Genomic DNA, 12,875 nt, shown 5'->3' with positions numbered 1-12,875 from the left:
TTGAAACCAATTTTCTTGATTGAGACATACGAGAATATTAACAACATCGAACGAAAGAATCCCAAACTAGAGGAGGTATTTCATATTTACAATTACTTATAGGGTCAAAATCATGTTTCCAAATTATGAGTTCTAGCGTTTGACACTTTTGCTAACATGACGTAAAAGACTAGTTAATAATTACACATCGTACGTATTAGAAATGTCATGTGGAAATTCGCATCAAATGTAGCGATTTATTGTACGTTAAACTTGAGTTTGAGTGATTTTGTAACATATTAAAGTGGAATGATTCAATTTAAATTTGGACAAATTACCAGGATACTGTGAATTTGTTAATCCTTGGTTTAATTTGAATTCTAACTTCATGAATGTGATACCTAACCAACCTTGCAATATGAATAAAAGACAAAAGTTTCTGGCCCCCAGGGCACATCTCCAAGTAGTAAAAGGGGAGGGTGGAAAAATCCAACTTTGCTTGAAACTGCTGCGTAAAGGGTTCGAATCCTGAAATATGGATTTGGCTCTTGGATAAGTGCAAGTGTACAAGCAGCCTTCCACCCTATATCCTTGGAGGCATAACTTGAGATTTACCCCTCTCACGATATTCCAGAATAGGGGTGGTGGGGGACCCTTAAGGTTAAGGTTAGGGTTTAACCTTTTTTAAAAGACAAAAGTTTCTTTTTCAAGGCCAAAATTGGTGTAAAAAAAAAAAAAAAACAAGGAAAAAAGAAAGAGATATTATTATCAGGGTCAATCGCGTGGGTGACAAGGAACAACGTGGCAAATGGTCCAGACACGTGAATCACGTAAATGGTAATTTGGTAAGACTGCAGAATGGAATCAGACAGACACCAAACAAGTATCTCCTGCACCCTTTTGAATAATTTTAAATTTTAAAACACTAGCCTTATTTGATTACGATTTCCCATTATCTTTTAGGAAGAAGCAGAAGATAGAGCCTTTTTTTCCAAGATTTAACTAGGGAGGCAGTGAGTCGGGTTTGGGGCGGGTCGAGGGTTCGCAACTTTTCTTTTCTTTTTTTATTTTCATTTTTTACATTTTCAAAATTCGAGTTATGCTATTATTAAATAATAAAATACAAATTCAAAATTTTAAAATCCAACGCAAATAATGCTCAAACTAACATTTTTTTCTTTATGGGGCAAGGAGTTTTTCTGCCATCTCTAGATCTGACTTGTCAGTTTTTTATTGGCAATTCTTTGTTTAATTTTTCTTTTAATCGTCAACGAAAAATTGTCAAGTGTAGACTCGTCAAAAAATGTTGAACCTGTTTTATAAGTAGAACTCTATTTTTAAAATATATTGTTCTTTCTTCTTTTCAATCACACATTATTCAATAAAATAATATTATACGCAAATTCTTAAGTTTTTCTTGTTTTCTAACCACATATTTTTCATCGATCTACTATTTCAAATGTATTTTTAACCAAAAAAAAAGGCTCAAGCAAGCTCTTAATTTCATTTTTCGGTTATCCCAAATTATAGATCACTTTCCTTATTTAAAGTATAAATATTTTTTGTTTTCTTATATGCCCTTATTCCTTATTATCAATAAATATAAATTAATTCGATTTAAATTATTATTTAATGTAAGGATATTAGGAAAATATAAGAAAAATTTATATTTTCAACTATATTAATTACATTTTTAACCTGCTTAATTTGTAAAAATAGAAACAAGCTATTTTAATGGGACAGAGGTAGTGTATGTGCTCAGATGAATTGTACTTTGAAATTATATGCGCTTTGATGATTGTTCTTTCATCAATAAAGATAAAATTCTAGAAATGTTATGGAGAATGTTGGTATTTGGTTGATGTTTTCATTTTTCTTCCTCTCTTGTAGGCCTTTTTCAACACATTACAGTTTTTATTAGTTGTATCGCCTTTGTGTGTGTGTGTGTGTGTGTAACGGGAGAACCCGCAATTGCTACCTTCGAGTGCGCACTATTAGTTGTATTGTGTTTTAATTATATGCAAGATCTTTAACTTTGCTCAACATAAAAGTTACATGCATAATTATTTTCCTTGAATTTTATCCTTGTTTTTTTAATTAACATATAATTGTTGACGATAGTTTCTATTAAAATATTTTGTTTGTAAGATTTAAGAAAAGGCAAAAATATTTTGTCGTTCTTTTGCATCTATTAATTTCTAAACATATGATGGATTGATAAGTTGATTTAAGCTCGCTTAACAGGCCTTTTTGACGAAAACATTAACCAAACTGGCGTCAAAGCTCTTCCCTAAAATTTTATTAGAGTCGGGGAGAGGAACACATTTAAATACTCTAATTTAAATTTTATTAGAGTCGAGGAAAGAACAAATTTTAATACCTAAGGTTAATTAATTTGAGTTGTAAAACAAGTAATAGATAATTAGGGATATCAATTTGACTCGTCGACTTAGGTGGCCCTTATCTTTAATACAAGGAGCTACAGCTACCATTAAAACATGTAGTTGTAGCTGCAATTTCATATTGCTTAACAAATTTTAAAAAATAACGAATTTTTCAAAAAAACAAAAACAAAATCGAGCTTGCTTAACTCAATAAGCCCGAGTTGAGGTCATTTTTTACCAGAGTCACGTCTGAACCATGAGCCACGACTCGTGAATTAACTTGGTTCAACTTGTTTACATCCTATAGATAGCCAACTAATTTGACATCTTAATCTAGATATATTCATATTCCCATACACAATAAAACCAGTTGTAACGAGACACTCTATCCCCCCCCCCTCCACCCTCCAAGAGTAGAAGATACTTGAGAGGTATTTGAAAATAGAGTAATGCTATTTAAAATTATTGGCCAGTTGAGGTGACATTAAATGTTATTAAATGAAATGTACAATTAAATGAATAACATAATTTCACCTTTAACTGAACATGTCATATAATGCTATACAGATTAGCGTCAAATACCAATAATGCTAGATAGCATTATTCTTTGAAGTATTGACAGAAAGATAAAAAAATCTTTCTCAAGTACGTATAACATTGAAGGAGCCTTCAATAGAGTTTCCAATCCCTTTTTGTAATCAATTTTTTAGGACAGCTAAATCTCATTTATGATGAAATTTGATCTTACATCCGAAGCCACCTTATTATCCTTACAATGACGTGTTTGCATCAAACATAAATCCCTTTATGCAATGGATTTATAGGATAGCTAATGCACATTTATCATGAAATATGATCCTTACAATGACATGTAACATGTTGACATTAGACAGACAAATTTGACGTGAAGAAACTCTTACAAACATCTGGAATGTCGTTATAAATTTGGTAGTAATGTTTGTGGGAAATTATTAATTTAGCTCTTCTATATATTTATTTATCATGGAAAGACACTCTGAAATTACTGGATACACCACCTCCATTTAAAAAAATAACAAAAAACCTTCCATAAAGTTTATTTTTCATGATATATTCACCCTAACAACAAAAATAAATCGGTACTTTCAATTTTACCCCTATATTTTATATTATCTGAAATTATTATTACATTATATTTAAATTATAATATTTCTTTTTTCCTTTTGTCTATGCAGATATATACTTATAATTTAAATGAAGTGGTCAGTTTTACATTAGAAAAATACCAATTAAAATATTTTTGTCCAAGTGTTAAGGTTTCATATACTTCTTTTACTTCATGAAATCTCGACGATTGAGGCATCCTTTTGATATGATAGGCCTCGATGACCAAGGCAAAATCATTCATCCCATGATATGTTGGCATGCGATAACCCCTTGTCAAGGTTGACGTGGTCGTCTAGGTGGACCATTATTTCATTACGTAAAAGTAGCATTGATATCTAATGAATAAATGATGAAGTCTAAAACTAGTTTTCAATAGATTCCATCTATGTTACAATATATTCGCACAAGTTTCTTTTATTAATGTTAAAAAATTTAAACAAAGTGGAAGAGAAAAAAAATTCAATACTCTAAAAATAAAAATATAATCAATTAAACTGTCAAGTCAACATGCTAATATAGCCTCTAAATCTAAACATTGACTATTTTTTTTTTTGTTTGCTGCATCATTTCAGCGAAACATTGTTTATTTTACTTATATAACAAAAATTTAAGCGATTTACAACCAGCGTATTGAAGATGCTCTAAGAAGCTTCCATTTTTGTTATTTTTTTTAAATAATCAAATGCTAAGGTTCTTCCATAATTTGCTTTTTTTAAGTTTGCTAAATCTAAAATTATGTAATTTTGCCTATTAAAAAATTAAAAATGTGGCTCCATAGGCAATCCAATAAAGGGCCTTACATGCAAAAGTTAACAATGAAATTATTTTTTGCTATTTTTTATAGCTCAATTTGTTGACCTTTTTTATTTAGAAAATTACTATACTCTTTTCATAACATATAAAAAAATAAAAAAATATGGAGTTGAAGCGTGTGCATGTTTGGCAAAGCTTAATTTTTAGTAGGTCAAATATACTGTTCATCCGTACAATTTACGACCCATAATTTATTACACAGTTATTATTTACACATTTGGTAGAATTCACAACCTATAAGTATTTTAAAAGTGACCAAACAAGTATTTGTAATGTCTGTATAGTTTAAAAATAATAAAATTGTCTTGTCATACTATGAAAATACAAAAAAGATGGAATCAAAGGGTGAGATGAGAGACAATTATTATTATTATTATTATTATTATTATTATTATTATTATTATTATTATTATTATTATTATTATTATTATTATTATTATTAATCTCTAGAGATGGTTTCTGCAATGTTTAAATAAAATAGGGAGCATAAATCTAGTAGTCAAGTAACTGAAAAAAAAAAAAAACTAGTATAATTAATTAATTTGCTCTAGAATTAAGATAGAAAATCAATTAAATTCTGTCTCTTTTTGCATCGAGGTGGACGAAATACAGTAAACACGTAAATTTCAAATAAGTAAAATTCATATATAGTCAAAGCATCAGAGTTTTACCATATTTGCATTAAAAATAGAATTTAGAGAACACATAAGTTTCAAATATAGTTAATTTTCATAACAATATTTATGAATCTTAACTTAATTATCTTCCACTGCTGCAATGCGTGTGATGATAGCCTTTTAAACTCGAGAGGTTGAATGTGAAGAATGGAGAGTATGATGTAATGAAAACTCGCTAGGAGTACAAACAACACGACACGTGACTGCCTTCAAAACTTAAGATGCTAATAACAACAGCATAAAATATAACTTTAATTTGTGCAACGAAACTAGATGAATTCACTTATCGTGCAATAATTTCACTACAATCTATTAAGGATTATGACCTAGTCGAGATTTTAGTATAGATGGTTATATTGATACCAATTTTTTATTTTTTATTTTGTCACATTTTAATTGCAGTGAAGGTCATCAATTGAGCAAATAGTACGTAATGTATTTCATGCAACTTAGTATTGACAATGAAAGATCATAAACTTCAAAGTTTTGCCAAAATTTGCATTAAAATATTATAAGAATACATATTTGACGTGCTAAATTTAATAGAGGAATGGATAAATATTTCCAACGATAATATTCTTTAACACAATATTTATGGATCTTGACTTATCTTCCATTGTTGCAATGCTTGTGGTTATCACATTTTAAACTTAATAGAGTATAACAAAGGCATGAGATGATGAAATTTGACTTTAATTTTAGCAATGAATCAAGATGAAATCATTTATTGTGCATCAAAATTGAATACAAATAATTTCACTATAACAAATTAAAGTTTAGTGACATGATCGAGATTTTAGTATAGTTATATTGATACCACACTTTTCTTCTTCTTCTTTTAATAGTTTGCCACATTTTAATTACAATAAATGCCTCAATTGAGCAAATAAAAGGTAACATACATTGTACAATATAGAAATAACAATGAAAGATTAAATTTTTTAAAAGTTTCGCCAAAATTTTCATTAAAATAAAATAAGAATATATATTTGATGCGCAAAATTTAATAGACCAATAAATAAATATTTTCAGACGATTATGGTCTTTAATACAATATATATGAATCTTGAATTGTCTTCTATTATTGTGACACATGCGGTGATTGAATTCTAAACTTAAGATGGTGATAACAAAGGCATGAGATTTGAATTTAATTTTAGCAATGAACCTAGACGAGGTCACTTATTGTGCAACAAAACTGAATACAAATAAAATTTTAGTTTTATTATTTTATCACAATTTAATTGCAATAAATGTCGCCAATTGAGCAAATAGAAGGTAACATGCATTGTACAAGTTAGCATTAACAATGAAAAATTTTAAACTTCAAAATTTGCCTATTTGCCGCGCTAAATTTATTAGAGCAATAGATAAAATTTCAAATGGCTATGTTATTTAGCGTAATTCTGTTGGCCTTGTCCAAACGGGGGCTAGGGATGCCTGGCCCACAAGTGCCCCCTCCTATTGCCATTTCATTGCCCTGGACGAACAGGGTCACGTTCGTTAGCATTGCCCATGTTATTTATTACAATATTTATGGATCTTGACTTATCTTCTACCGTTGCGGTGCATGTGGAGATTGTATTCTAAACTTGAGATGGTAATAAAGTAGTACGGTCAACAAAGATCAAAATGATAATCAAATATCAGTACGTACGTACAATATGACAAGTGTTACGATCACCTTCCAACCTTGAGACCTTAATTATAAACACAAAAGATTCCGACTTTAATTTTAGCAATGAATCTGGAAAAAGTGATCTATGTAATAAAATTGAATACAAGTAACTTGATTGCAACAAATTAAAATAGTGTTTGTAAAATTGGGTATTGAACCGACAATAGGCAGAGAAAATCGGATTAGAACATATAAATACCTTGTACACTTACATTCCGATTGAGGTACTCTTCTTGAACTGAAGCTTAATCTCTCTCATCTTGAGTTCACTGTGGTAATTTGTTTACTTATTCCTTTCTAGCTCTGCGATTTGGTTTCCTTACAACGATATACGAGAGCTCTCTCCAGTCAGCAAAAAGCTTCCCTTGTTGAAAAATCCCGTCAGAAGCCACTAGAACGGAAGACAGCTTTGTCTCAAGTAAGTTTCAAAGATTTTCTAAGTCTTGCTCTCTTTTATTTTCGCGTTGTAGATTCTAATGATTGCCAAGCTTTGAGTGTAGGCACTTGGTACTAGCAATTACAATGCTGACCTCTTCTTTCGTCTTCTGGAATTTCTATTAATAGAGAGTTCACCTCAGTTCAAGGTCGTGTCTTGGCACCTCCCAAGGTAACAATTTTCTAAATTAAGATGGCTAGCATTTAATTAGTCATACATGTTTTGTTTTAACCAAGTTGAGGAATTTTTTTTCCTATCCTTTCTTATTTTCTTGCAGTTGACAGTGGGCAAAAAGGAGAACTTCATCCCTCGCAATGGAAGGTGGAACTTTAACAACAAGGTATACTTCTTTGGACACTTCATTTTTTCTTTTTCATTGCTATATTGAAATCATGTTATTGCTAGTATTGACACAAGCTATGTCTGCGCAGACATTTGTTGATCCGAAGAACATTGAACGCTGGTGTATTGTAAACTTTAATGCTCGCTGTGATTTGCAAAATTTGTCTCATAGTCTAATCAGATGTGGTCAAATGAAAGGAATTGTCAGTGTTTCCATCTTCTGTTAATTTGAATCTGAAACTCCAAAAAATTTTCAGATTTGTTATTGATGTTATCTATTATTCATTTATCTCTTTCGTGTAGATGATTAGGGAACCTTTTAAAGTGTTTCAAGAGCGTCGCGAGCTTTCAAATAGACCGCCTTCTTTTAGGGTGGAGAAGATGATTGAAGAGATACAGTCAAATCTTCCAGCAGCACCTCAGTTTCTCCTCTGCCTTCTCCCAGAGAGGAAAAGCTCTAAACTCTATGGTTGAGACGTGATCTTTGCTTATTTCTCTAATCTCCGTTACTCCCACTTATGCACAATCATGATATTTTTTTTTTAATCTTATTGAAGGGCCATGGAAGAAGCGGAATCTTTCCGATCTAGGGGTAGTTACTCAGTGCATTGCACCTCAGAGGGTGAATGATCAGTACCTTACTAATGTGCTCTTGAAGATAAATGCCAAGGCAAGTTGCGTAATCCAATCTAGACTAGTTAATAAGTTTGATATTTGTTTTGTACTTATCCATACTCATCTTTTCTTCTCTTTAATATTTTCCTTCCAGTTGGGTGGTATTAATTCCCTGTTAGCTATTGAGAATTCTCACTCCATACCCACGATTTCGGAAGTTCCAACTCTTATTGTTGGAATGGATGTATCCCATGGATCGACTACTCGTTCCGATCTTCCTTCAATTGCTGCGGTGTTTTATACTTCACCATGTTTCTCAGTCATTTCCTAAATATCTTAATTCTTTCTCTCATATATACGATTTTGTAGCACCATATTATATATCTGATATATTTTCTTTTGTACAATGGAATCACAAGGTGGTTAGTTCAAGACAATGGCCTCTGATTTCTCGTTATCGGGCTGCTGTTCGAACTCAGTCACCAAAACTTGAAATGATAGATTCCTTGTTTAAGCCGGTGGAAGTTACAAAGGATCAGAAAGTGGAGACAGTGGATCGGGGCGTTTTCAGGTTGGTTTGGACTCATTCATTTTATGCTTTTCAAATTCCTGTGCTATTCTGTGCAGTTATTTAGTTTTAAATTAATATAGAAGGATATATATTTTGAAAATGATTTCTATATCGGAAAGTATTATATACTTGATTCGTCTCTTAAAGAAATTTATATGGACTCTCAGGGAGCTGTTAATGGACTTCTACCATAGTTCTGAAGGAAGGAAACCAGAGCACATAATTATTTTCAGGTACGGTGTTGTTCTAATACAGAATACAAATGTTTATCCTTTTCCTCATTTCTCATTTAGTTTCTACTTGATCTATCTCATTCCTAGTACAATACATTTTCGCTGAAAACTTTCTGCTTGTAATTTGTAGGGACGGAGTGAGCGAGTCTCAATTCAGTCAAGTTTTGAACATTGAGCTGGATCAAATTCTTGAGGCAAGTCCATTCCTTTCTGACTTAAAACCAATAACAATAACTTCTAATGCTAGTCATCTCTTTTCCATCTGGTATTTTGAGAGCTTTCAATTTTTGCAGGCTTGCAAGTTTCTCGATGCTCGATGGTTCCCCAAGTTCACAGTTGTTGTAGCCCAAAAGAATCACCACACCAAATTTTTCCAAGCCAATTCTCCAGACAATGTTCCACCTGGTAATTTATTATCATTATTCACCAAAAATGATCACTTTTACTTCATTGAACTTATCTGATTCTCTTAATGTGCAGGGACTGTGATTGACAGTGGAATTTGTCATGCGAAGAACAATGACTTCTACATGTGCGCTCATGCGGGAATGATTGTGAGTTTTGATATATCTGATCATATTTTTTGCAAATCTACGATTTCTAAATATTAATTGTACATTTTTTTTTTTTTTTTACAGGGAACAACTCGGCCTACTCACTATCACGTGTTATACGATGAGATTGGCTTCTCTGCGGATGATTTACAGGAACTAGTTCATTCTCTGTCATATGTGTGAGTAAATTTTAACTGCCATCTTGTTACTTATAATACTTTCTCTTGAACTTCATCATGCCACTTACTAACAAATAGAGAACTTGAATTTTCAGTTACCAAAGGAGCACTACAGCCATCTCTATAGGTAATGAACTTGCTAACATCTTTGCTTCTTCTTTGTTTCTTTTTATACTACTTTCTCTCGTTGTGTTCATAGCCCTCTGCATGAGCTTTCGTTTATCCATTTCTTTTGGTAAACTTCATTTTCCTGCTGCAGTTGCTCCAATATGTTATGCCCACTTAGCGGCAAGCCAGATGTCTCAGTTCATGAAGTTCGAGGAACTGTCTGAGCAGTCATCAGGACATGAAGGAGGTTTGTTGGCAGTGCCCGAGTTACCCAAACTACATAGAGATGTGAGCAGTTCTATGTTCTTCTGTTAAGGAACAACGGGCACTTGGTTTCGAGAGAGAATTAGGAATAAAGAACAACATTGCCTTCTCTCTCTCTCTCTCTCTCTCTCTTTTTTGTATGTTACTGAGTACTCTTTGGTATTATTGATCTCTTGCTCAGAATTTGCACTGGTTTTGCACTTTTTTAACTATGCTGGAAAGCTTTGATGGAATGCATGCATATTATATTCTACGCTGTACCACTAAATATTTAGTAAACTATCTTTCTAGTCCCAATATGTCTAAGGGCATCTCGAAGACTCCAACCCTTATACCACTTTACCATTTTCCCCCCATTTTGCACCAAAAATTTAAACTAATTTGGTACAATACTATTCACTCGCACCATTTTTGCACCAAAATGGTTAATATCCTTTTTCCCCCGTTTTCCATGTTGAACCAAATTTTAGTTAAGGGTAATTGCGTCTTTTTATTGTTGTAAAACAAATTTTAATTCATAACTATTATTTTATTTTTACTACTACTATTATTATTATTTGTATACATTTTTTAAATTTGTTAATAACTTCAATATTTTCATTAACAAATTGTAATTATTTTCATTAACTTCAATATTTTCATTAGAGCTTGTTTGAGCCACATTATTTTTAAAAAATACATTCTTCAATAGTGATTTGACATCATTTCAATCACACATTTTTCAATAAAATAATATTACACGTAAATCTAAAATTTTTACTTATTTTTTAACCATACATTTCCCATTGATTTGACATGAATAATGTGTTTTTCTTCCTAGAATGTGGCTCTAACGTGGGCTAAATAAATAGACTTTTAGATAAATAAATCTTTAGGAATGAAAAAAATGAAGAAAAATTAAACATTGCTCATTTGATGCAACTTTTGGTGTAATGGGTTGGAAATGATTTTTAGTTTGGTGCAAAATTTGGTGCAAAATGATGCAAATTTTGGTGTAAGACTTATATACTTCCAGACATTATAATAATTTGAAGATAGCATTACTAGAGAAGTCTTTGTCAATCCAGAATATGCTTATGAATTTTAAAGCAAAATTGAAACTATTTTACTACTTGAAAAAATTGTTTTAAATTCAGTGCCGGTTGTGAAATAACATTGAATTAAAAAAAAAAAAAAAAAGGTCAATTTTAAATTTCAACATAACGTGGAAATTGCATTGGTCATTAGAAAATTTCCCCCTTTGATGGCATATCAATAATCTGCAACGTGTTAGCTCTATTAAATTATTAATCCCTCTTTGTTTTCAATTTTCAAAGTCGAACTTTAATTTTAACCACACATTTTGTAGGCTATGAAAGCATATTATCTACTTAATCACCACTTATTTTTTGGAAAAGAAGTTTTTAGTTAGAAAAATCAAAAGTCAAATAGTGATGTAGCAAACGGCAAGGTAGAGTAATTGCAGCATTCCAGGCTTACTGTTCTACATTGGAAGAGGTATTGCAATAACATGAAAATTGATATTTTGGAAATGTGTTTGACTAAGCCTGCATGTTTGCATAGTTGAAAACTATGACATAATTTCTATAGTAGAATACTCAATAAAATGTGGACAGTGTTATAGTTTTTCCTCCCACAAATAAACATTGATGCAAACTAGCCAGATTTAGAAGAAATATCATATTTATATTCTTAATGCTTTCAATGGAAAATGATGGATATCAATTTAAATTCTTAAGTAAACAATTTTATATCATCTTTGTTTCACAGTGACAATCACTAAGGCACAAGAAAAAAAAATGATGCCTTAGACGTTAGACATTCAAGAAAAAAATTGATGTCCACTATGAAGGTTATCGTCAAATCAAACACACCATGTCTATTGAAATTAGCAATTTAATTAAACTTGCGCGGTGTAATTATTTTAGTATGGCTTCAAAGGTCACGGAGTTTGTTAACAATTTCAAAATGGTCGTTGAATTAATTTTATTAAGTATTAGTCACTCATCTTTCTAACGATTACATTGATGGTAGAAACATTAACCTAGAATTCTCTGTGTAACCATTAAATTTTAATGTGGACACAAATGATGTTAACCGGTATGATACGTGAGAAAAAAAAAAATCACCGTAAAAAATTAATCGATAAAAATGTGAAATTTCACCAACTGCTTATTGAATTCGAAGAAATATGAAGAAAACGTGGTTGACAACTCATGTTCATTTAGATGCAATCTATATGGCTCTGTCTGACTTGACATACCAATCAATGCCGCTTATATTTACATTGGAATTTAACGGTGACTCGGAAGATTTAGGTTAACGTTCCATGGAAGTTCCCATTAATATAATTATTAGAAACTCGAGTGATTACAAATGTTAGAAAATTACTTCAATCCACAAAATTTAGTGATAATTTCTGAAATTAACCTATTTTAGTACATAAGAACATAATATTTTTGAACATATCAAATTTGTCATTTCATGCATAAAATAATAAATTAAAATAAATATATTAGATAAAAAGTCATAAACATTTCAAAATGAGTTTTTAAATTATACAAATTAATGTGATTTCATTAATATATGATGAGTAGGATAAAAATCCAAATTATGCACCAAATCGAAGCAAGGTTGGCTTCAACGACAGAAAGTTGATCATTATCACCGGTCTGGAGTTGACTTCTTTCCCATTTTGAAAGCATGAAAACGAAAAGATGACCAAAGATTTGTCAGAAAGTTTGGGACCGTTGATCAGGTGAAAAGGAAATGGACGGTTGATTAGGAGAAAAAAGATAAGAAAAGAATGTTATCTCACGCCTTATTGGCAGCCGCAGTGTGGAGGTTCGATTTCTGAAACATAAAATTTGGACTCCTTGTAAGCGCAGTGTACATA

The 12,875-nt window shown here is 31.3% G+C and overlaps 1 protein-coding gene across 1 annotated transcript; it reads left to right on the top strand.

The window, feature by feature from the left end:
• The first annotated feature begins 7,009 nt into the window (after positions 1 to 7,009).
• Positions 7,010 to 10,157, top strand: LOC111411666 (protein argonaute 9-like). Its single transcript, XM_023042219.1, has 15 exons — positions 7,010 to 7,095; positions 7,178 to 7,284; positions 7,391 to 7,453; positions 7,545 to 7,658; positions 7,759 to 7,924; positions 8,013 to 8,125; positions 8,225 to 8,362; positions 8,490 to 8,641; positions 8,809 to 8,874; positions 9,005 to 9,068; positions 9,168 to 9,279; positions 9,355 to 9,428; positions 9,513 to 9,607; positions 9,703 to 9,734; positions 9,867 to 10,157. The coding sequence occupies exons 4-15, from the start codon at positions 7,647 to 7,649 to the stop codon at positions 10,028 to 10,030; spliced, it is 1,188 nt and encodes a 395-aa protein (XP_022897987.1). The 5' UTR covers positions 7,010 to 7,095; positions 7,178 to 7,284; positions 7,391 to 7,453; positions 7,545 to 7,646; the 3' UTR covers positions 10,031 to 10,157.
• Positions 10,158 to 12,875: the final 2,718 nt, after the last annotated feature.

Source organism: Olea europaea, chromosome 16 (genome assembly GCF_002742605.1).
Source record: "Olea europaea var. sylvestris chromosome 16, O_europaea_v1, whole genome shotgun sequence".
NCBI classification, from domain to species: Eukaryota; Viridiplantae; Streptophyta; class Magnoliopsida; order Lamiales; family Oleaceae; genus Olea; species Olea europaea.
The sequence above is the reverse complement of the archived record's forward strand: the minus strand, read 5'-3'. Positions and strand labels throughout refer to the sequence as shown.